The following is a 25999-nucleotide window of genomic DNA, read 5'->3' on the forward strand; positions in this document are numbered from 1 at the left end:
AGATTTGTTGAGGAATATAATAACTAATATAATAGCTAATGTCATGGAGTGCTTGCTATATGCCAGGCACAGTGCCAAGTGCCCGTCCTGTATTATTATTTAATTCTCATAAAAACCGTAAGAGGTAAAGGTAGATGTTATTATCCACTGTAGTAGCCAGTTGCAGATTAGTTTTGTTGTGCTTTTGGTTGTGCCCAGCACCCACCGTCTCTCTTCATCTGCAAGGAGAAACTCAATTTTTCTTCCAAGAACTGTCTCAGACTATGCAGTCAGGGGAGATTGATTCCATCTCTGACTCCAGCAGCAGGCACGTGACCTGAGCCTTACCAAGGAAAATGTACATCTTCCTCGCCATAGCAGCTGGTTTAAAGTTGGCTTGGGCCCCAGACTGGACCAATCAAAGGCAATGAGAGTGACAGTGGGTCTTCCGCTGGGACTCTTGGCAAAGAGGCACATCTTCCATTGGGTTTATTAAAGCTGTTTTGATAGAAACTGGGAGCTGGCCGTGGTGACCATCTTGCCCCTTCCTGGGCAATCCTGGGAGGTCCTGGCACAGAATGTGGCCAATGTGGAGAAAAGCAGAATTCAGACAAGAAGAAATGGTTTCCACACCAGAGTCTGAGAACCTCAAACTGGCCACATATGAAATGAGCTCCTGACTGTTCAGCCTCTGCTCCTGCACCCTGCAGTGTTATGCAGTTAATGGTAGCTAGTAAATCCCAGAGTGTGAGTGCATGCGTGTTTAATAAGCCAGTTACAACCAAAAGACTAAAACAACCCCAGTCTACACATGAAAATTCTTACATTACAGAGGGTAAATAATTTATCTGTGGTTATATAACTAGTTAGTGGGAAAAGCAGGCTTGATATCAGACTTCAAAGTTGGTGCTTTTCAGCACCATGTTATTCCATTCAGGCACTATGATAGAATTCTCTCTCATCCCCCGAGAGAAGGTGTCTGAAGTGCACTGTTGGTATTAACCAGGACTGAGCTCATGCAGGGTTTGAGGACTAACTTCCAGACTGCTGAGGTGGAAGATTTTACTGTGACGCTCAAAATTGGCCATAGTGAAGTGGAGTGGAGGGCAGGAAAGAGACAGTCCTGAGTATCCAGGTCTGGGCAAAGGACTTTCTCATGCTGAAGGAGAAGAAATCCCTCTTTGATGAGGGCAGAGCTCTGGAAACATAAGCATTTTGCTTATGTTTGTGGCTTTTGGGTCACACCAGCAAATGCATACAACAGCAAGAAAGAAATTGTTCTCTGGGTCTCAGACCATATGGAGAGCTCACCAAGGGATTCTTTTATTAGAGTCCTTGATAACCCAGGAACTGTCTTTTTAGAAAATCCCGGTGGAGTAACATTAAAGGACATGATCTGACATGTTGTCCTTGGACTTTCTCTCATAAATCATTTATTCCTAAAGCTAGCAAAATAGATACTACAAAATAAGTACTTACATAAATCTTAGGCAATTGTAGTCATCCTCTAGGCAAGTATGAGCTCGCTTATTATAGTCTGTATAGCTTTTCACACCCCCAAACTTTTAAATGCACATTTAAAACACATTCAACTCCTAGTGGAACTTGGTAGAAAATGTTCAATTAACCATTTATTAAGTTTGGTTGTTACCAAAATAAAAAATAACATCATCTAACTCAACCCTGTAAAAACTTAAATCACATTTCACACGTGCAGAGTCAGTAGGTTTGCATGTATTTGGTAAAGTAAACTCATTGCCTCATTTCCTGAAAAAAAATATTCATTTAATAATTTGAATCTGTCCAACAAATTTCTTGGTGTCTCAATCGTTTTGCATGTTTTCCAAAGTAATTTCAATTAATTGCCATTTCTTTCTGGTTTAGGATATCTGAAAAAATGTAAAGAAGGCAGGAAGAAGTAACCCAATTCAGAACATATCTCCTGACATTATTTTGGCTGAGAATTGATGGGGAGATACAGCATGCCTGGAGGCAGAGAGATGGATTCAGTGACTTCTGGAAGTCCTTGGCAACTGGGTATGTCTAGGGTTATGATTATGATTATGTTTACTTATTAACATTTACACTGGGCCATTTTAGTTGATTAGCACAATGCAATTACTAAAAATCTGCAGCTAAAAGTTCTGGGAAATGTCTACATTGCTAGGAAAGTCTAGATATGATATAATTTCTGATTTTCAACAATTTAATTAAAATAAATAAGCACATTACCTCTATGTTACAACAGTCTCTTCTCATAGTTTCCAACATGATGAAAAACTCAGTCTGATTGCTTTGAGTGGGCACAATGAGAGTTTGCTATCTCAACTTCTTTGTTAATACTCATAAAACACTCCTGTGTCCACAAAGCAAGAAAGATGTGTTCTCTCAAAGTGAAGGAGCCATGGGTAGACCGAACTTGATTGCCTATTTGCTCTCTTCTAGTCTCCCATGGGCCTAGTGATACGGCCACGGCCTCCCTCTGGCCAGAGTCAGTGGAAGCTCAGTGGGCAGTGGCCTGTGAAGCGGGCCAGGAGAGGGGACCCTTAACCGGACAAAGGACCATCATTGTTTTAGACATTCTTCTATTAGAGACTGATCCATCTGAGGTAGACTTTACTCCTTGCTGAAACTCAAGTTAGTCTAAAAATTTGTCCTTGTTGGTGTTATCAGCTACAAATGAATGAGTATAGATTAATTTTTCACATCATTTCTTTAGAGCAGTGATTTTCAAAGTATGACTTGGGGACCCCCCAAAATCCCCAACACTCATTTTGGGGGGGTCTTTGAGGTCAAAACTATTCTTATAACAATACCAGACTTTACTCTCACTGTTGTAACAGTACAATCTTTACTCTCACTGTTTCTCACGGACATTGAAGTTTTCTAAAAGTTACATGACAGGTGATGTTGTAACAGTGAATAAAGAAGTAGGTATGAGGTTCTGGGTGGGTTCTATGAAGTCAAATATTAAAGAAATTGTAAAAATGTAAAACAATGCCACTCTTTAATAATTCATTGTTTTGGAAAATATTATTTTTATCAAAATATTTTATTTGTATTAATAGTTCATGGATATTTATTTCCTAAATAAAGTAATAAGTAAGTATCTGACATTTTTCTCAGTTTTAATTTCTAACATAGCAAATATCAATAGGTACAATCCACATAAACAAAAGCTCTTTGGGGCCCTGAATAATTTTTAAGAGTATAAAGGCATCTTGGGACCATGAATGTTTGCTACAGGGAATGTCAGAATGGGAAGAGGCCTGAGAGGATACGAAGTCCTTTCACTGCATTTACGGGTTGAAAATCGGTCCCCCCAAACTGGGACAACTTACCTGATGTTCTGTTTATGTATTGCTGCGCTATAAACTACTCCAAGACTTAGTGGCTGAAAACAACAACCTTTCTTTTTTCTCTCAAATACAGTAAAATTTGGACTGTGCTTGGAGGGGGTGACATCTTTGCCTCATATGACATCTGGGACTTCAGACGTCTGAGGGCTGGGACAGCTGGGTCTTTCCAGGCATCTCTCTCTGGTTGTCCATAGTGGATACTGGGGCTTCCTCACAGAGCAAGCATCCCAAGGAGCTAGGATGAAAACAGGAAGGCTTCCCATGACCTCATCTAGGAAGAAGCCCCACAGCCTTTACCACATTTGACTGGCCAAGCAAGCCACTGAGACTAGCCCAGATGCAAGAGGAGGGAAGTTAGACTCTTTCTCTCAAAGGGAGGGACATCAAAGAATTCACAGCTATCTTTAATCTACTACCTCTAAGGTCCTAGAATTAACATGAGAAGAACTGGAACCAGAATCCATCTGTCCTGACTCTTAACTCAGTATGACAACATTGACATTGGTGTGAAAAGACCAAATGTGGGGCATTGTGTGAATGAAGAACATTTCAGGGTGAACCCTAAGCACCCAGGTGAGTAGCAAGAGTACTGGGATCCTAAAAGGGAAGCTGCTAAGGAGGACAGGGGTCATGGACCCTCCGATACAAAAGAGACTGATTCTTTCTATGAGGCTCAGCTCTCCTCGAGAACCTCTTTACTAGTTGTCTCTGTTTTTATAATGGCAGGTTTGATCTGTGGGGCACTGCACTTCACCGCTGAAAAACTATCATAATGTTCTTCTGCAGAATGGAGGTCCATCTCCCAGTTGCTCTTTCAAAGTATTCTCCAGGAGGTACGTGAGCATCCCTCGTCCACAAGCACCCCTACCACATTCTTCGCACTCTGCTGCTGCCCCCACACACTAACAATCCGTCGTGCTGATCCAAACCCCGAATCCTTTTCTACGAAGCAGGCTTCTCCCAGGTGAGTCTGCTTGTTTGTCTGCTTGTTGGTTTCCACTCTGCTGTGGAAATTTACATTTACATTTTTAGCTCAGTAAGCTTCACTTACCGATATCTTTTTGAATCCAGACTCTGTCACTAAGACTACTCATTATCCCACTTAGCTCCACATACCCTGAAGATTTGTTAAGTATTTGCTCTATACTTTTATCTAAATCATAGATAAAAATGTCTAGACAGAGCCCTGGGTCACTCCACTGGAGACCCTCCTCTATGCTGACGTCAATTCACTAATCAGTATCCTTTGGGTTCATTTATTCACCTAACTGTTGTTAATTCATCTAATAGTCCTCTCGTTCAGTGCATATTTCTCCATCTTGTCCACAGTGATATCATGATAGGCCTGGACAAATGCCCTGCTGAAGTCCAGATGCATTATATCCGCCACAGTTGGCTGTTCTCTGGGTCCACTATCCCTGTCAGAGGAAATGAAGCAAATCTGACGCCGCTTCAAACACACCATGCACTTTGATGATTCTGAGGCCTTGCTCGTGTTCTTCTTTCCGCCCAGAATCTTCTTCCACTCTNGTTCATTTATTCACCTAACTGTTGTTAATTCATCTAATAGTCCTCTCGTTCAGTGCATATTTCTCCATCTTGTCCACAGTGATATCATGATAGGCCTGGACAAATGCCCTGCTGAAGTCCAGATGCATTATATCTGCCACAGTTGGCTGTTCTCTGGGTCCACTATCCCTGTCAGAGGAAATGAAGCAAATCTGACGCCTCTTCAAACACACCATGCACTTTGATGATTCTGAGGCCTTGCTCGTGTTCTTCTTTCCGCCCAGAATCTTCTTCCACTCTGTCTTACCTGCCAGCCTGTTTCTATTGCTCAGATGTCACTTCCTTGCTGCGCTTTATTCCTTGACTCCAGGCATAACTATTTCACACCTGGTTTATTTGCCCAAAGCTTTTTATACATAGTATTTTTGTCCAGTTGCTTGTTGATGCCCGTTTTCCTCCCCTTCATCTACAGCAAACCATGTCTCATTTAATAAATGTATGGTGACTTTAATTCAGCTAGACCCTGGTGCCTAGTGACCATCAATTCCTTGCCAAATACTCATAAATCACTCATTCCAAAATCCAATCGAAGACCCACAATATGGTCTCTATACCAATTCCCACTAAAAATAACCAGGCATCTTTTGAGAAATGGCTGGTACCAGGTCTAGGGGAAAAGTGTAAAAGATGAGCCTGGGACTTCTTGTCATACCAGCCAGCAAGAGAGCTATCAAAGACCATTAAGGATGCTGTCCAAAAATAGAGGAACCAATTGAAGAGGCTTCCATTGGTCAGAATGGGGGTAATTTGAGCATGAATAAGAATAATTATTGCAATGAAAGAAAATGCACAAAATTCATTGAGACCCAGGAGTTCATAATGCTGACTCCTGCCTCCCCAACCCGCGCCACCCCCCCAACCCCAGACCCCAGGGGTGATCTTGGAAAGACACACCAGGGAGGAAGCTCATTATTCTGGAAACTGGTAAATAAAGGGGAAGGATTCAGCGTTTGTCCTGACTTTCCCTACATAACCACACCAATCTTAGGTCCCGAATAATCAATAAAGGAAAGTTTTTTTCTTTACAGAAGAGTTTTAGTTAATAAATTAGCAAAAATGATATAATTAGAATATTATTGTTTTGCATCTACTAGATGTATAAAATCATGCAATCTATGGATGGTAATGAATGGCTCCTAAAATCATGGGTAAACAGCAGATGGGAGACTTTATGATGGATAATTCCAGCTGATAATACCCCAACCCTGCATGTCAAATCTGACATCAGAAAAAGAGACACAACCAATCTCTTGGTGTAGTATAGTGGGAAGCACACAGCACCATCTATGTGAAGTATGTGTGTTAAAAAAAACTGAACTTGAACCCGACGAAGCCTCGAAATTCAGCTAACAGTCCACAGAAGATAGAGCTAGAATTAAACAATGCCATGGGGAGGCAATCAACCAAATCCAGAATGTGGGTAATTCTATAGCACATGTGACTTATTTTCTTCTAAAATAAATTACAAAGAGAAAAAAGCAGGGTGCAGCCTACAGATCAAAAGCAACTTAAGAGACACAGAAACCAAGTGCACTGTGTGAACTCTGTTTCAAGTCTCATTCAAACAAACCAAGCAGTCATGGGGCGCAGTGGGGGGGGGGACATGGCGGGGTTGAGGGTGGGGTAGAAATGCTGAAACAAGGCTGACTGTGAGAGGCCCATGATGCTTTCTTTATATTATTCTCTTTCCTTGGCATATGTGGGAAATTTTCCATAATTATTGTTTAATGCAATCTAGATTTTTTCCTGAAACTGTTGTCGAGTTCACCAATCTGTTGTTTTCAGAACCCATTTTCCTTCCCTTTCTGAAAATTTAGGTGTTTGCCAGTAGAGCAAACACTTATCATTTCTGAACAACAACAAAAAGCTTAATTCCAACCAGTGAATTTATCCCTTTTATCATCTAGTTCTATACATAAAAAAAGGTCTCCTTGTCATAATTAGATTTCTATTTTTTGAATAAAGCTAGACTTTGGCATTTTGACTGTATTCTTTTTTAAAAAGATAACAGGGGAAAGAAGGGGAAGAGTTGTCAAGAAACACATATAAAGGACCTATGGACAAAGTAAGCGGGTGGGGGAGGATTGAGTGTGGGAGGTGGGAGTGGGTAGTGTGGAGGAGACTAATGGGGGAATAATGGGGACAACTGTAATTGAACAACTAAAAAAAATTTTTTAAAGTATACTTGGCATACGATTTTATATTGGTTATATTAGTTTCAGGTATACAATATCACGATTCAACATTTTGATACCTTACAATGTGATGATCACCCCACTAATTCCAAGAATTGTCTGTCACCACCTAAACACCGCAGTATAGCAGTACACTGTCTCCCCTTCCCTTCTTCGCCCACCCTCTCCACCCCTCCCTTCCGGTAACCATCCCTCTGGTCTCTGGTTCTATGAGTCTGCTTTTGTTCGTTCGTTTTGTTTTTAGATTCCACATAAGTGAAACCATATGGTTTTTACCTTTCTTTGTCTGACATATTTCACTAAGTCTAATACTCACTAAATCTATCCACGTAGTCACAAAAGGCAAGATCTCATTCCTTTATTTTGCTACATAATTCTATTGTATATGTATATATATATACTACATTAACCCATTTATTGACTATTTTTACAGGTCTCTGTTATCCTTAAAAATTACCCATCCCTGATTTCTTTCTCATGCATCCTGACTATGGGACAAACCCGCAACCCAGGCATGTGCTCTGACTGGGAATCAAACCCACAACCTTTTGGTTTATGGGATAACGCTCCAACCAACTGAGCCATACCAGCCCAGGCTGATTTCTTTCTTTTGGATACGATTATTAGTTTCTTCAGGCAACCTCCCCTCTTTCTTTCTTAAGAAGTCTTGCTCATTTACAATAGCACAGTTGGAAGAAGGTGGGCAAAATTTTTTGCTGGTGCTATCCAATGTTGGTGAGTCCCATTCTGCTCTGCAGATGTAAGCTGGCGCTACCTTTCTGGAAAGTGATTTCGAGACATGTGTCCAAAGCTTTTTTAAAAGACGTGTACTCTTTGATCAAGGAATCATGCTTTTAGGGGTTAATTCTTAGCAAGCCACATGGATAGGCCACAGAGAATAGGGTAACAGGAAGTCTAGAGCATTGTTTTTAAATATACTTTAAAAATAAGGAGCAAGCTAAATGTCAAAGGGAACAGAGTTGACTAAATAACACGTGGCTTATCGTGCAGCGTAATACCATATAACCAACAAAAATGATAGACAATGCTTTGTGATACGGGATAGTGTTCATGATACATCACTGAAGGGGGAACGGGGGTTATAAAGAGTCCATAGAGAAAGTTCCCCATTAAAAATTATTTTCACACATGGAAGAAAAAGATGGAAAAGTTATATAAGAAAGTTCGAGTCTTTATCTATAATGGCTATTTACTACTTGGATAGAAGAAAAAAGTCGTTAACAATGAAAGGAGGAGAGGGCCAGCTCTGGCCCTTCATAGTTCTGTCTCTCTGGCCTGACCACCTTCCAAGAGTGGCAGCAACCGCCCTTCAAGGTTTTTCTCTGCCCCCTCTCTGCTCAGAGAGATGTAGGGCAAAATCAGTGACTCCTTCAGATGTCAGAGAGTCTCAGCAGATGGGGGGAAAGATTATTGTGCAATAGTTGCTAAATAAGGAATTTATCCCAGGAACTCAGGTCTGGCCAAGGCAAGCTCAAAAAGCCCAGTCTGGCCTCAGCCTCGTCTCTGGAAGGAAACTGGCTGGTCCCACGTGGGAGTTCTGTGTGCCTTACCTCTCAGCGGTTAGCACTCTTCCTTCCAGAGTTCTCCCTGGGGGTGGGCTAACGCTGTTGGCTTCTGCTCTGCAGTCTCTTACGTGACTCACTGTGCTGTTTTGTCCATTATTTTTTCCAGCTTCCCTCCTAGCAGCCTCCCTGCCCCTTCTTTTTTTTAAAAAAAAAAGTCTCTTCCTCCTCCTCTTTCCCACGCCCAATCTCGAATGGTGAAGGCTTATGAATAAGCAAGAGTTAGGAGTGAGTTTGTGATTAGAACTCTTAGTGTTGTCATTCTCAAGGCTGCTGTGTCACTGAGGACAGTGAACAAATGAGACAGAGAGAGAGAAAGAGAGAGGAAATGTGGGTTTGAAAAGAAAATTAATATTCTCCATTACATCTAACTGGGGAAATACTACAAACATGCATCATTGTAACCATTTTATTGTCTTCTGGCTCCTGAGGTCTGGGACACGCGGTGCCTGTCCCTGAGTACTGGATTACATTTGCTTCTAGATTCTGAATCAGCTGAAATTCACATTAAAATGCATGATGCTGCAGCATATTACTGGCAAACCCCACAAACTTCTGAAGCAAAACAAAATGATACAAACCAACAAACAGTGACAGGATCTTTTGGGAGCCCAGAAAGGAAAATATTTTTCAGAAGCTTTAGAATTCTCATGCATTTTTATATGTATTTCAAGGCTGAGCAGTTTCAAACCATGAATGACTCCAGCGTTCCCAATACGTCTCTCATTTGGCTCCTGGGGCTGACTCACGTGCAAGACAGTGTTATTGGAATTAATTCTGTGTATGATGAAGGCAACATAGCTAAAGCCCCTGACTACCAGGAACTCGGCATGCTTTTTTTGGGGGGGGGGTGGAAATGGATACCTAATAGGTACGATAGTAGTGACACAGGGAAACATCCCTTCCCTATGACAGCTACCCACCCCACACACTTCTAGAATGCCTGTTATCTCACCATCAGTGCTGCTTTCTCCCATGACACCTGGCTCTTGGCATCTTCATTTGAAAGTACTCCCAGAGGGAATAACACACAAAATCCTAAGACCTTAATATAAAGGATGGAGGGCAGACCACAGTCACCCTCCTCTCTCAGTTCTCCATGTGGCACTGTTCCCTGCTCTCCAAATGTCCTCTGATTTCCNGGGGGGGGGGGTGGAAATGGATACCTAATAGGTACGATAGTAGTGACACAGGGAAACATCCCTTCCCTATGATAGCTACCCACCCCACACACTTCTAGAATGCCTGTTATCTCACCATCAGTGCTGCTTTCTCCCGTGACACCTGGCTCTTGGCATCTTCATTTGAAAGTACTCCCAGAGGGAATAACACACAAAATCCTAAGACCTTAATATAAAGGATGGAGGGCAGACCACAGTCACCCTCCTCTCTCAGTTCTCCATGTGGCACTGTTCCCTGCTCTCCAAATGTCCTCTGATTTCCTACCATATACACTGCCCCTTAGGTTCTTTCTTTCGTTTGGAAGTCTATGTAGAAGAGGTTCTCAGGCCGCCCTCTCCTAAACAATTAATAGAATGTTAGGACTTAATTCTCATCCCAGTATCTGAGGCAACTAAGGTCTTCCTCAGATTGAGCAGTGATGGGTCCCGTGGTCAGTCCAGGTGGAGTCCTGGTCCCTGCAAATTCAGTGAGCACACTTTCCTGTGCTACTCCGCAGGGGGCCGCTACTTCAGTCCAGTGGCCTTCCCTCCACTCAGAAGCCTACAGTGCCTGGGTTTGTTCCATCTCAAAATCAGCTTTCAAGACAGTAACTGAACCACTGTCCTCTAAAGTGCAGGTTTTTAGGACATAGTAGGTATTTGATAATTATGGGTTGAATGAGTGAGTGAATGAATGAATGGTTGATACCATCAAGTTCTACCAACCCCAGAGAAGTAAGCATGTTGTTGAGGATCTCTAGACTCAAGTTCTAGAAGTGGAGATCTGGCCAGCAGATATGGGAGAGTTTTTGTTCTGAGGTATTCTCTTGGACCCCCCCGGAAATCCCAGCACCGGGCCGGAGAACTGTATACTCTGCTTGACCAAAGACTTGACTTCTTTTGCATCTCTTGAATCCCTTTACTTCTCTTTATCCTACAATGCTACTCTGAGAAATGTATTTCTTGCCTAGATTAGGGCCGCATGTTTCTAATTTGTCTCTTGGCTTCCCTACTCTGCCATTCCTTCCCCCCAAATCACACCACACTGTGTCCACAGTCTTGTGGGACCTGCTTTCATCCTCTCCCTCCTGTTTTCTATCTCATCAAACCTTTCCTTGTTTGTTTGCATCTCCACCTCCCCATTCTCTCTTGGGCTAACAAAAAACTAAACCGAACTGTTCTGTTTATAGATTCCTAACCACACTACGCTTTCTTGGGCCTGGGATTCTGTCACCGATCACGAAGTTATCACCTGGAACTTCCTCCTTTTCCACTTCACTACCAATTATTTTTTCACTCCTAATCCTCCTTTCGTACCCGTCACAGAGCATGTCCCCTCTTTCAGACTCCTTCTGTGACACTCTAAGGAACTCCATGCCCATTATGGGTTTGCTGTGATCTCTTCTCCACGGCTCCTTTACTCGGAAACACAGGCTAACAAAGCAGGCACCACCTGAGCTCTGTCAGCTGCCATGAAACAGGGCGAGAGAGAGTGTAGATACTTGAACACCGACTCTTCATGCTTCCACCTGGAAAGCACACTGCACACTGCTCTTCAATTTTTATTGGCTCAAGCAAGTCACATGGCCAAATGTAACTTCTTGCAGTTAGGGAAGTAAAATCCTACTCTGTGCCTAGAAATGAGAAGACCTGGACATATTTGTTATACAGCCCTAGTGATGTATACATTCAAATAAGTTGAGACCAGGAAAATGTTCAATAGATTTGGTGAACTTAATGAGAAATGTTAAATTTGTGTGTGTGTGTGGGGGGTGTGGAAGCCATATTGGAGGAAGCTATGGAGTATTTGGAAGAAATAAAAGAAATAAAAACAGTGAGAAGAGATAACTCCTTCAAGATATGTGACTATAAAGGGAAGAAGGGAGAGGGGAGTTTAGCCAGGAAATAAAATAGTGTTCATTGCTTGGTTTTTAATATGCGGGTAGCTTAAGCATGTTTATTTACATGGCAAGAGCTTATGTCCAGATGAGCATGAGAGTTTGAAGATCCAATCCAGAAAGAACTGGGAGAGGTCCCTGAGCCAGCAGAAGAGATCAGACTTCAAAGCATGGTAGAGGGAGTGACTTGAGGTTAGGATAGGCCCCCTTTTGCATGCAGCAGGACAACAGAGGAGCAAGTGGGCACAGGTGTTGACTTTTTAATAGATTGGGAAGTGGGAAGCGGAGGGAATCTGGTCCATTGGCTTCTGTTACCTTTGTGAAATTACTTTCTATAAAGCTATCATAATCTGTTCCACTTGGAGAAATTTATAGAGGGGAGAAAAAAAGAATGCCCTTTTGTACACGGGTGGTTTCCTATCCTAGCACAGTGGTTGGGGGGAGGTTGAGCATCTTGCCTCTGCATGCCCCTTCCTTGCATTGAGCCCTCTTTCAAGTATCGTGTAGGTTTTAAGTGTCAAACACAGCCTTCTAAGCACACATAAGAGCCCAGTGGAAAATGGCTCATTCTTAGTAGTTGACAGGAGTTGTAATATATCTATGAAATAAAAATTTGCTTCTTCCTAAATTAACCCCCAAATATACTGGGTCATTAACACTACAGGCTTACCCTCTTCCTGTCTTCTACCTGAAAGTGACTTCTCAACTTACCCTACATTGCATTCACTAGGGTGTTGCTCTGGCAAAAGAGGATAATCTCACCTGTTTAGGGCATAAACATATGACTTCCAGGTCTCAGGACACTGCTAGCTTAGGATGCTGCTGCTCCAGTTATTCTGGCAGCTCTGGCCCAGAAAAATCACAGTTTTCTCTGCAAGTGCTCCTCTGAGCCCTGCACGCTTGCTCACGACTCATGATTTTTCTTTTTCTCCTTTTTCAAATAGTTTTTTCCCCCTTTGGTTCAGACAGAGAGGCCTCCCTACCTAATTTAATTTTGTTTCTCCTTTCTTTGTTACAAGCAGATGTCACTTTTACATCTGTGCCTGTGATCAAATGCCCCGTGTCTCCCCCACCCCAGCCCAGCAGATGTTACTACTATTAGCCAAACTCTTGCAAGAAAGGTAATAGGCAGCCCCTTCTGCTAATCATAGCATTGGTGGGGAGGGGGGAAGAGAATGAGAGGAGCAGAATGTGGCTCTTTCATGATGATGTCCTTAAAGGGAGGATATTGGGGTTCCTCTGAAGTTAATTCAAATACAGAAACACCAACTGTGCTCCAACCCAAACCCACACAGCTAACCCTGTGCAAACGCTTGTCAGAGTGACAGGACCCTGAGCATTCAACATTTACATGCAGGAGCAGAGTACCACATTAGCCATGCATAAACTCTGTGTACAATGTAAGACAAAACATATAATTAATTTATATGTACACATGCCTTACAGTAAGTTCCTAAAAGATAGAGATTTTCTCCCTGATTGTCTTATTTTTCTCCCATTTGGTAACTTAGAGGCTGGCTATTCTTTGATTTGTCTACCTTCTTCCTAGGTATAATAAACACTCAATAGGAAAGAGGGTGTTCACGCACTGTCTAAATTCCAAAGTCAAGTATTTAATATACAATTGAAAGAGACTCTACCACCACCATCATCATCACCATGATCATAACACTGGTGTCTAACATTCACTGGATTCTTTCCAAGTGCCAAGCACTGTGTTAATTGCTTTGCATACACTACTATCCATCAGTTAATAATTGCTAGTCTCACAGTGCCACAAGGTTAGGTACCGGAAATACAAAGAGTCTATTATGAAATGTGTGTATTATGGTTGTTAAGAAATGGAAAATGTGGTAGAAATTCTAAAATGCTCGGAGAATGACTATATCAGTGATCTTTGTGCTTGGGAGGGCTGTGGTTGGTTTGCTCTATGTCCTGGGGAAACGGTGTCCCAATAAATCCAGGTAATTTTCTTGGTGCAGGTGAGTGAAAAAGGCTGCTGTCTGCGGAAATGTTTTTTTTTTTTTATGGTTTGTGTTTTTCTGTTTTCATTTTTGTTTTAGAAACCCGAGGACAAATCTTATCTTTTAATTCTGTGGTTGAGAGAACTGTCGGTTCTGAGTTGAGTCTTCGCCAGGCAGTGGCCTCTCTGTGGGGGAACAATTTGGATGCAGCCTCGAATAAAGCAATCAAAGAGAAAATTCCTCTGAAACTCTCACTGGTATTTAATATTTTATTCATTCCCATGTTATTGTGCTTTGCCTGCGGTGAAACAGCCTCCTAGGAGTGAGGCATTAGGAGGCTGACAAGCGTTTTCCCATGAATTGCTACTACAATACAATGGCATTTTGTTTGCTGTTTTGTTTCCTTGTCTTCTAACATTCTTTCTGACTTTCAAGGAAAAAAAGAAGAAGAAAAAGAAACCCTCCTATGAATGGCAAAGAAAAGGAAAGAAAAGTTTCTTTTAAACTTTCAACCTTTCTCATTTAGTACTGGGTAGCATGTAAACACTTTTTTTCTCATGCTATATATGCTGGTAGTCTCTCCCCCCCCCCTTTTTGTGCTTTAAATGACCTTTTTTTCCCTCCCTTTACCACATAACATTGCCTTTCCATTATTGATTCAAAAAATCAGCAGGGGAAAAAAAATCAGCCGTGTACACATATTAAGAAAGGAAAGTCAGAGGAAGATGGATCAACCATCCATCTATCCACGCGGCCATTTATCTATCAATCCACCTCGCTACCCACCCGCCTCTATTAAAATAAATAGCAGGCGCTGTACACAGTGCTGGTTGGCTGAAGTTGTGATCTGGACAAAAGGTCTGTTTGGGAAAAGGATGCTGAAGCTCTAATTCTATTTGTGCCGGTTGAAAATCAGGAGGGGTTTTTCTACACTTCACTTTTATTAGATTATTTCTTATAGATGGTTTCTTTTTTCCTCCCAGACGCGTGGTGGAGGCTGCTGAAGCAGTTGGTCTATAGTTGGAATAATTAAATTAACCATTTGGTACAACTTTTAGGGGAGAGCTCGCGTGTAGAAAGCACAACTGGAACAAAACAGGGCGCTGGAACTGGGGCTCTGGCCTGGCCCCACGCGCCTTTCATCTTGGGAGCAGAAGCAGGACCCCTGGCCACAAAAGACGGGCAAAGGGGACAACAGGCTATGGATGGTGGGGGTGGGGTGGGATGGGGAGAGGGACGGTGACACTGAACAAAATAAACCTACAAGGCCTACAAAGGGGAAAATGAAGTCGAGCGCGTTTGCTCATCGGACCGTGTGGTCCCAGGCGCTCAGAGGTCTCTTAGTACAAAGAGAAGAAGGCACCCGACCCGGGGAGGCCGGGCACCAGGGGGCGCCTGGAGAGAAGTCGGAGACTGCGGCAGGCCCGGGCACCTGAGAGAGCGCTGGCAACGCAGATGAGGGGATTCCGGGAGAGGAGCCCCGGAGTGCAGGGCGGGGAGAGGGAGCCTGGGGCGGGTGAGCAGGTGTCCCGCACAGGCTTCGGCCAGGCCTACCCCTCGCCTCCGGCACCCCCACGACCTCACTCCGCTCGTCCTGACTCCGCTCGTCCTGGCCCCGCTCCTACGGCTTTTCCCCGGTGTCCTCTTCAAACGCCTCGCCAACAGCAGCTCCCCTGAGTTGCACACCGAGCTCCCCTGCAAACAAGAACTTCTCCCAGCACAGGCTAAATCCCAAAGTTCAACATCATCACCCAAGAGAATCCTAAAAGGCTGCCCAAATTAATCTTGTTCCTCCCAGCTCCCCACACACTCCAACTCCACCGCCAGCTTCTGCCCCCGCCTGGTTGTGGGGCCTGGAGACTGTGCCAGTTACGACCCTAGGTGGAAAAGCCCTGCACTTATCTCGAGTGTGAGGCCCCAGGGGCGCCTCGGGCCGGGATGCGGCTTCCTGGGCCTAGGGCACGCTATACCCTACAGAGACACAGCCCCGGTGCACCGAGGAGTGGGCGCCAAGAGGGGTGTGGGCCTGGTTGTTGCCAAGCATGGGCCTTGAAGCCAAAACACATCCCCTCCCTAACACGCACATCACTCTGTTCTATAGAGAAACGTGCTTAAACTCCACAGAAGCCGGGGTGGGGAGGTGAGCGGGCTAGGGTGTCCCACGCAGGCCCCTTCCCCACATCCACATCCCCCAGGAGTGCAGGCCTGGGGCGGCGGCGTCAGGGCAGCACCCCCACCCCAAAGTCCGAGGGATTCCAGAAACTTGGACAACCTCAGTCTTGTGCCAGATCACCTGCCCCCCACCTCACTGAAGTGGGGCGGATAAGTAAGGGTGGGGAAATTCCCTGTGTAGCATCCGAAGGGGCACAGCCGCCTCCCGGTCCAAAAGCAGATTCATATTCATGAGAGCGGGATAAATAAAGATAAATCCCCACTGTAATAACACTTGGATTCGCATCCGTCTTTGCTGGCCTTTAGGTTTAGGGGACTGAAGACAGATGTTTGCATATCTTTTCTCCTCTTGTCTGGTGACCATAAAGAAAAACCATTTAGAGCGTTGCAATTTGTTTCCCGACGCAGTAAAACCTTGTATACATTTATTTTCATTTCACCTCCGTGCACAAAAAAGTACACACTGGTCACCAAGGGCCCTTCTTTATCAAATACGCATTGTACAACATACAACTGCAATAAAACTATCAGCCCTCCCCATAAAACTATCAGCAGGCTCCTCGGCGAGTCCCGCTGCCTGCGCTCGCGCCAGCAGCGCTTCCTCAAGTCCAGAGGACGCGCCATCACCTGAAACTCACCCCGCGGAAGAGCGCAGGGCTGGGGGCCCGCTGACTCTGTTTAATCCATTACGGCGTCCGCTGCAGTTTAGTACGCAATAAAGCACGGCGGCAGTGGAGAGCGGGCGCCCATCCACTCCCCGGCACTAGCATCGAATTAAACCACTTAGTTTGGCAAACACTGAACGCCTAAATGCCCCTATAAAGACTTTATGAGTTTGTTACTTTAATTACTGACTTGTTACAGAGCAGATAAAGGGGGTAATGAATGCAATAAAACTAATTATCTACACATTTAATTCATATAAAATATCCAGGGTTTGTTTACACCACACGGCGATTCAACTAAGCATTCCCCCTCTTGTCCACCGAGAGGAAGGATTTAATAAAATAGTTTTCCTTATTCTGCTAGAGTCTAACGAACCAAATGAAAATTACACTCCACTTAAATCATGGGGGCCACAGAGGTCCACAAATCACCGCTTGCTTCTTTGTCTGTGCGGGGCTGCCAGCACCCAAGAGCCCAAGGAGTTAGTTGGGTAAGAAAAGTGCCCGACCTGGAGCCTGGGCATTTAAAGAGTAGGGATTTGGCTCACCGCAGTCAGCGAACCTGAAAGGCAACAGACAGCAGTCCTCTGCTGGAAGCCTGGGGTCTGTGGGGGATTGTGGGCACCTGAAAAAGTGGAGGAGACAAACGAGAGGAAGAGAGCTGAGAGGGGTGGACGAGACGCACTGGGGGACATTTCAAGTCCACCGGCTAGTTATGGCGTAATTAAAACGAACAACAGCAGACAGCCTCCAAACCAACAAAATGCAAACCTCACACTACCGCAGAAAGACAGAACCGAGCGCAAAGAAGCCATCGGTGGAAAATCCAGATGTTTTACATTCAAGAGCATTGCTCTTTTATTTTTTTTTTAAGCAGCTATGTAAGCCGAGTTTCTAGAAAAGCACACGAAGCCGCGACAAGAAATGCAATTTATAAGATGCTCTTTTTTTTTCCTAAAACCCCTCTACCAGGTGTATTTTAAAGAAATCCGCTTTTAGTTCACAGAAACCCCCTTGGCCCACTTACTCTATGTTACAGGGCGCCTGAGTCTTGCCAATGTCCCAGTCCTTTATAACATTTCATGCACTTCGGGGGGTAGGCTTGTTGTTAAATTGAGCGTGTAACACTCTTACAAAACAGGTTTTCTATGACATCAAGGTTTCTTCTCCCTAACCGAGGGGAGGGGGGGAAGAGGACGAAGAAGGAGGAAAACATACACACTATCTCAATTTATGCCTAAGGTATATGATCAGTTAAAAAGGCTTAAAAGCTTGGGGAAATTGGATCAGGGAGAATCGTCACCCAACTTTCATTATTTCCAAGTAGTGTGATTGAATTAAAGGGCAGGGAGCTGGTTAGAAGGGAGGATCAGGGGCTCAGTGCGTAATGGTGTGGCATTAAATTCTAATTAGAGATGCAGGAATCAGCGATAGGGAGGTTGGACAGCTTAGTCCCCCAGTGCCAGCCCAATAGACGGATGAGTTATTGTCATGTAAAAAGCGCCAGCAATAAGACCAACCGCTTTGCTATTGTCCAAGTGGAAAGAGCCAAGTTTATTATGAGGACTATATGCTCTAGAGACCTCAGACAAGGCATCTCATAGGAGGCTTTTTCATAAAACTAGGCTCTGCTGGTAGTAAGGAGGCCAGTTTGGAGGCAGGCGTTGAGCTGTGCACATCTCCCCACTCCAGCCACCTTCTCCATACCCATCTTTTATTTCGTTTTTCCACTTGGCTGAGCCATCCAGAGCCTTTTCAATGTATAAAATGGAATATTCTTACCTCAATTCCTCTGCCTACGAGTCCTGTATGGCTGGAATGGACACCTCGAGCCTGGCTTCAGCCTATGCTGACTTCAGTTCCTGCAGCCAGGCCAGTGGCTTCCAGTATAACCCGATCAGGACCACTTTTGGGGCCACGTCCGGCTGCCCTTCCCTCACGCCGGGATCCTGCAGCCTCGGCACCCTCAGGGACCACCAGAGCAGTCCGTACGCCGCAGGTAAGGACCTCCAGCTTTCTCAGCAGAGGAAGCTGCCTTTCCTCTCGTATATAGGAAGCCTTGATTGCATTTGAAAATGGAAATGTGTTTAGTATTTACCAAACGAAATTTGCTTACACAAATGAAAGAATTTATCACGTTAGAAGCGATTGCAGGGAGGGGTAATTCACTTACAGGGTTACACTATCCTAGTCACACCCGAACCGCCAACAAAATTATCTTAAGCTGCCAAAATGATAGGCATAATTTATTTACTTTGCGATGAGACGTAAAGCTTAGAAAATAATTAAATAACAAAGAGTAAAGCTCATTACTGGCAGTGTCTCTTTCTTAAAGAACCGACAGCAGCTCACACCTCTTTGGCTGGTCATTTTTATGATTATTTCTTTAATTTATTATTTTTATTTTGCAACACTTTCCCCCAACTTTTGGGGTGAGTCAACTCCGGAGAACTGAAAAGTTCCAACAGTGAGAGTGTTTGGTAACTTCTTCCTTGGTTCCCTGATATTCTGACTGATGTTTTCGGACTTTTTTCCTCCCTCGTTTTTCTCCCATCACAGCACTATCCCTGGTCCCGACCCTCAGAAGTCTCCAATGCTCTATTTCAACCCACCCAAAGGCGCTTGTGCCAGAAGGGACCTCGCCAAACCCCGAAGCTTGCGCCAGTTTCTGTACATAACTAATTCACTCAGTTTTTCTCAGCAGCTCCTCTTGGCCACTCTCCTGTTCTGTTGTCGGTAGCGGCTCCAGTGACACCTGACCTTGAAGTCTCCACATTCCGGCTCCACGGCCCGCGCTTTCCGGGCCGTTTTGCTGACACTCTGCCCCTCTGTTGTCCCCAGTTCCATACAAACTCTTCACCGACCACGGCGGCCTCAACGAGAAGCGCAAGCAGAGGCGTATCCGCACCACTTTCACCAGTGCGCAGCTCAAAGAGTTGGAGAGGGTCTTCGCGGAGACGCACTACCCTGACATCTACACTCGGGAGGAGCTAGCCCTGAAGATCGACCTCACCGAAGCCCGAGTCCAGGTACACGCTCCTGGAAAACTACCCGGCTTGGTCGTCCCGGGTCTTAGAGGGGTGCGGTGTGTGAGGGAGCGGGTGGTAGGTAGTGTTGAAGGTTCAGGATCCCAGAGCCTTTCTTGAGCAGGACCCTTCGCTCCTGGATGAACAGAGACGCCAAGTTGGGAGTGGTTGTGCGCAGGTGGAAGGGTTAGGGTCCGCGCTCTTGGGTATTTACATCCACAATTGCAACGTATTTTCCACCACAGCCAGCGTTGCAAAAGCAGTCAGGAAGTGCCCTTTGGGAAGAGGGCAGACTTTGCCCGCGTACTATATATATACTTACTAAATGCCTCCTAATTCAAGCACTTTGAACTTGGAGCCATAGCGTAGAGGCGCAACTTCCCGGGTACTACAACTTGCGTCAGGTTCGCGAAGGGCCTGTGACTCCACGAAGGTCAAGAACCAAAGCTTGGTCTAACTTTTTAGGGATAGGGCGCCGCTCCAGGTAGCCCCCCAGTGGAGGGGCAGTGCGCACCACCGCTTGCTTCTCTAGGTCTAAAGGTCAGGGTGCGCAGCAAGCACCAACCTCCAACCCCCCTCCTCCTTCTACCAATTAGGATTTATTTAACTTTAGACTTAAGGCCTATGGGCGATGAAGAGTTCAGTGTGGCTCAAAAAGTTAACTGAGCAAAGGTCCACCAAATTAAAGGCCTCCATTTCAGTGCCTTTCTGGAAACTGCGCCCTCTTTACCTCTCCTGCAAGGCGCCATTTCCTTGACATGGTCAAGTCACCCAAAGAAAATCCGTCCGAAGATGTACCAGCAACCAAGGGGTGGGAGCGGACTTGGTGGGCTGGGTGCGCATGCAGGTACCCCGCGGCGCGGAGCTTAAAACAAACTGGAGTGGAACGTGCACCCTCCTCACTCGCGCTTTTCTTTCACGTTTTTCCCTGCTCCCCACTCCTCCCCCCTTCGCCGCCTCTCCTCTCCCCTCGGCCCAGGTGTGGTTCCAGAACCGCCGCGCCAAATTCCGCAAGCAGGAGCGCGCGGCTGCGGCGGCAGCAGCCGCGGCCAAAAACGGCTCCTCGGGCAAGAAGTCCGACTCTTCCCGGGACGACGAGAGCAAGGAGGCCANGGCGGCGCGGCGGCGGCGGCGGCAGCAGCAGCAGCGGCAGCGGCGGCCGCGGCGGCGGCTGGAGGCCTGGCGGCGGCGGGCGGCCTGGGCGCGGCCGCGGGGCCGGGACAAGGCTGGGCTCCTGGCCCCGGCCCCATCACCTCCATTCCGGATTCACTCGGGGGTCCCTTCGCCAGCGTCCTGTCTTCGCTCCAAAGACCCAACGGTGCCAAAGCCGCCTTAGTGAAGAGCAGCATGTTCTGATCGGGGACTGGGCGGCGGCGGCGGCGGCCGGGCCCGGGCGGGCGAGGGGCGAGCGGGCCAGCGGGTAGGCCCGAGGCTCCGGTCGTCGCTGCTGCCGCGGCTTTTCCTGGAGACCCTAAAGTAATCGCGATAAGAATAAAGAGAAAACGGCGTCGCCCCCATGTCAACCCCACTGCCATCCCCATCCTGAACCCCCAAACAAAACGAAAACTTCCCCGGCTTCGCACCTGCCCCAGGGCCGCGCAGACGCGAGGCGCGGCCGCGCGGCCCGGACTCGGGGGCACTCTCAGGGGGCTGTGTCTGCGTGTCGTGTCCGTCCGTCTCTGGGAATGTGTGTCTGGGGCCCGAGCAGGTGACAGGTGGAGATGGTGGGGGGCACAACGAACTCGGTGTTTTGCTTAGAGAAAGAGAAAAACAATGAACAAAAGATCCCCCATAATTTTAAAAAATCGGGAAGGCAGTAATCAATTTTCTAAATGGTTTTAAAATCGAAGGGGAACAGCGGGGAGGCTGCAGCTGGGACTGTCTGCGGGCTCCGTCTCGTGAACCCCTGAACCGGCGCCCCGCTCACAGCACAGACTCCCCCGGGGCTTCTCCTCGGGGGAGACTCCGGGAGCCTTCCAGTGTCGCCTCCCCTCCTGTCCTTGGGTTCGGGCTGCCGCGGCGAAGGCTCCAGCACGTTGTCGCCGCGGCCAAGACGACTTCCTCGTGCCCGCTTGCCTGTCCCACCTCGCCGAGTACCACCCCGCCATTAGCGCTTCCGAACCCCAACACCGCCGCCACTCCCAAACCCCGAATCTTTGCAGCCACTCGGCCCTGAAAGATGTCCTATCCATGAGATGCCTTTCATCTGCAAACTGCAAACTGTGTCTCATATTTCGGAGCTCTTCCCTTTTTTTTCTCTCCCGCCACCCCCACCGGCATTTTCTTCTTCCACCAGCTTTTACTGAACTTTTTGGCACTGCTTTGGATCGGAGTCAATTGCAGTCCATGCAACTGGCTGCAGCGAGATCTACGGGGCGAGGGCAAGGTGCGCACACAAGGTCGCGGAAGTGTCTGGGTCTGCACTTGTGTTCCACCCGAAATGGACTCACATCCTGTATGGTGGATGGACTGTATATTGATGATTCCATTCTTCCCGCAGTTTAGACATCTCTGTTGAGATTTTTTTTTTTGGTTTCTTCTTTTAAAAGGCACAAACTATAGATATTAGTTGAATGTTGAGGCTTTAACTTTTGGGGTGTCTTTCTACAACTGTGTTCTGTGACTCAATTGTATCGTGTTAATATCAGTACAGACCGTCTCTTCTACGTGACCGTACAATGTTTCTCCTCTTCTTGTAGTCTCTATGGCGTGTCTTTATGGAGTACTAAGGTTCTCACGGGTTCCATTCTTTTGTGTTTAGAGAGACCACGGTCCAGACAACAGTATATATTTTTGCTATCCGGTGCATGTCTGTCTGATTTCTTTTTTTCTTCCTGTTGGACTTTGTTTGTGAACATAAGCGTCCTAAGTTATGTTTCAGATTTTCAAATTTATTTATATGTGTTATAATGAATGCTTCTATTTAAAAGGGAAATATTTCTACATGTGCATATAGTTTTCCAAGAGTGTACCATTAACTTGATTGTTGATAATAAAAACAAAAAGCGAGTCTAGAGATTGAACTCCTCTGAATTTTTCTTGTTATGTTTTTGGTTTTTTTAAAATTTAATTTAAAAAATGATAAGGGGGAGCAGAGGAAATTGTATAAAATATCTAAAAGCCACAGAAGCTCTTAAAATCTAAGCTGGTTGGGGAGTAGAAATTTATGCAGCCAAATTCAGCCAGGATACAATTTAGTGCTTGGGACAATAGGCAGGAGTGTCCTGGTTTTGCTTGTTTCATGGTCACGGAGCAAAGAACAATGCCAGAGAGTTGATGGACATATCCAGATCAGTGCCTAGGCTGAGGCCCCCTGGATTTCTGGCAGGAAAGGCAGGATCTGAATACCGGACTTTGAGAAGGACTCATCTGTGGATTCTGAAAGAAGGTGCCTTTGGGACTCATAGGTCTCCATGGTCCAGGCTCCTTAACACCTAAGGCCACCTGAACCCTGGGACACCAAGGGTCTTTGCATTGGCAGGTGGATAGAAAGGCACTGGGTGGATACCAGTGCTGTGACATTGGTGTGTTTTGAGAAATAATATTTTGAGAAACAGCACTTGCATGTACCAACTCATGTTTTTTATGCATTGTCCCATGTGCCCTTGAAAACATCATGAAGCAGATGTCATTCTCATCCTCATGTTCTTTTATTTCAGATGAGAAAGCTGAGGCAACAGTGAGGTTAACTTGTTCGAGCGCCCTGGGCATGAGTGATGGGGCAAGCCTTTGAACTCAGGGAATCTGATTGGTTAGCTGCACTAATGGTTCTGAAGTGCCGTCCCAGGACCAGCCACATCAGCTCATCTGGGACCTTGTTAGATGCAGGAATTCTTAGACCTTATCCTAGACCTACAGAATCAGAAACTCTGGGAGCGAGGCTCAGAAATCTGTGTTTTTAACAAGTTCTATAGGGGATACGAGAACCACTGAACTGCACTATAAAACCCCCCAGAGGGGAAGGTTCTAGAATCGGGACTACATTGGAAACAGGTGTGTGTGTGGGGGGCAGCTAGTGAAGGGTTTCTGGCAGCTTCAGCGACACCTCCCCCCCCCCCCACTTTGGAAGGAAGGAGTCGTCAGCACAGCTCCAAAATGAAGTCCAGCCTTTTATCTTGGACTGCTAGGCTGGGCCACCTTCTTCAGGAGAAGTCTGTGTGCACTTCTGGCATTTAACTTGGGACCTCTGATTGGGCCTTATAAATAAACAAGTCAGTTCCCCTCATCTGACACCTGAGGGGAAGCCACACGCTGCTCTGTCTGGTCTGAGGATTCGCAGCTGATCTGGCTTGAATTTATCAGGGCTCCTGTCTTAAGCATCAAAATATGGTTTGCAGCAGATCATGCAGGCTTCATTTAGAAATGTGAAACCTCTGACTCTAACTTTTAATAGTTTTTCTAAAGGGATTTCCCCCTGTTTCTTAAAATATATAATCTTTATTATATATTTTTCCCATTAACATTTAGTCCCTTTATATTCCCTTCCCCTCAGCAATCACCTCACTGTTGGGTCTTTTTAAAAACCTGTTTATATGCCTCAGCAAACCCTCCGAGAGAATACTCTATAAACAATGGCATCAGTGGTGCTGGTTGGAAATGCCAGCAACCATACATCCCTTAGACCCACCCGTCACTGTAAATATAACTTAGAAAATTCTAGGAGGAACAGAAAATAAGGGTGCAGAAATTTATTGATGAAAAGAGCATTTAAAGCCCAGGTGAGCCAGTCCTGGGCGTGGCTAGAAGAAAAGGCACCTCTGAGAGCTGATGGGCTCCGGAGAGGGCAAGACCGGGAGGGAGGAAGAAAACAAGAAGTAGAGAGAGGGGAAAAGTAGAAAGCAGAGAAAGAAGAAAAACAAGTAGCCAAAGAAGAGTTTTTGGCAACCCCAGGGAAAGCCTTAGAAATCCTTTCGGCTATAAATAAACTAGATGAGGATTCCCAAGTTCCCTTCTGGCCCTCACCTGCTTTGAACAATTCATCTCTAGGACAAGAAAAACTCTCGAAACTCGGGATTGGTGAGGAAAATATGTTTCCCAACCTCACCTGTCCCAGCTTTCCAGAGGCTGGCATTTAAAAATGTCAGGAGCCACCCCACCTTGGTATTTCAAATATCAACTTCTTTTTAATTTAGTTCACCTCTGCCTCTCTTACTGGTCAAAGAAGCAAAACTGTCTGTTGGGAGGCAAGTTTATTATCAAATGTAAAATAATGCCCCTGTAATATAATGGAGCCCAGGGGCAGGACACTGTGTCTCTCAAGTTGTGTCATTTCCTTGGAGTCATGCACAGTGTGAACAAGCTCACTTTCACTTTTCCTCTCCTAAGGAATTTGCATTTTGGCTCATCAAGGCATCCTTTTTCCTGGCAACTCCGGGACCACATGTGACTTCACAAAAGCAGCATGAGCTGATGCCAGATGGCCACCTCTGAGCCAAGTCTCCTTCAAGATGGCTAAGTACAGGAACCCTGAGTGGTTTTGGAGGGGACCAGATAGCTCAGCAAACAGCAGCTGTCTATAACTCGGCCGGGATGCTCCTCTTAGGAAGACAGCTAGATAGAGACGCCCTTAATTCAGAGAAAGGATCCGTGTGGTACTGGATGGCAAATAACTCTCCCTGATTAAGCTTGATTCATCAACCATAAATATGAATAACAATACAGATTTGGGGGGCTGTTGGGGGCATTAAAGAAGCTATAAAATAAGAATCTGGTATAGCAGGAAGTTTTCAGCAAATGTCAGCTATTATTTTTTTTAAGATTTTATTTATTTATTTTTAGACAGAGGGGAAGGGAGGGAGAAAGAGGAAGAGAAACATCAGTGTGTGGTTGCCTCTCACACGCCCCCCACTGAGGATCTGGCCTGCATCCCAGTCATGTGCCCTAACTGGGAATTGAACTGGCGACCCTTTGGTTTGTAGGCCAGAGCTCAATTCACTGAATCACACCAGACAGAACAAATATCAGCTATTATCAATAATATTATATAACTTCTAGATTCTATATCTCTCTAGATCAGATCTCATAAGATTAAAAAGAGCCCTCAGTTGTCACTTAAGTCAATGGCCCAGGAACACAGAATGTGAGGGAACACGCAAAGGCTGGAATTGAAGAATTTTGCTGAGGGTGACAATAATAGCCTGGAATCAGCCACGGGCTGACAAGAAATAACTACTAATACTTATTGATGAAAAGAGCATTTAAAGCCCAGGTGAGCTAGTCCTGGGCATGGCTAGAAGAAAAGCTCATTACATGCCAGGTATTTTTAAGCTTATGATTGTTAAAGCATTTAGTTGTTATAACTACCCTATGGGACAAGTGCTATTCCCATAGAGGGTTTAGGTCACATGCCAGGGCCACACAGCTAGTAGCATGCATGAATCCAACTCCAGTTTGTCTCCGGAGTCCATGCTCTTTAACCACTGTTCTTCA

The 25999-nt window shown here is 45.5% G+C and overlaps 1 protein-coding gene across 1 annotated transcript; it reads left to right on the plus strand.

Annotated features, from left to right (window-relative positions):
- The first annotated feature begins 18302 nt into the window (after positions 1–18302).
- On the plus strand, positions 18303–20926 carry PHOX2B (paired like homeobox 2B). Its single transcript, XM_037064229.1, is given in 4 exon segments — positions 18303–18543; positions 19386–19573; positions 20550–20679; positions 20682–20926. Coding segments are annotated over 4 exon segments (804 nt in total).
- The last annotated feature ends 5073 nt before the right edge of the window (positions 20927–25999 follow it).

This window comes from Sturnira hondurensis, unplaced genomic scaffold, assembly GCF_014824575.4.
Source record: "Sturnira hondurensis isolate 20B ecotype Veracruz unplaced genomic scaffold, ASM1482457v3 Scaffold0015056, whole genome shotgun sequence".
In the NCBI taxonomy this organism is placed as follows: Eukaryota; Metazoa; Chordata; class Mammalia; order Chiroptera; family Phyllostomidae; genus Sturnira; species Sturnira hondurensis.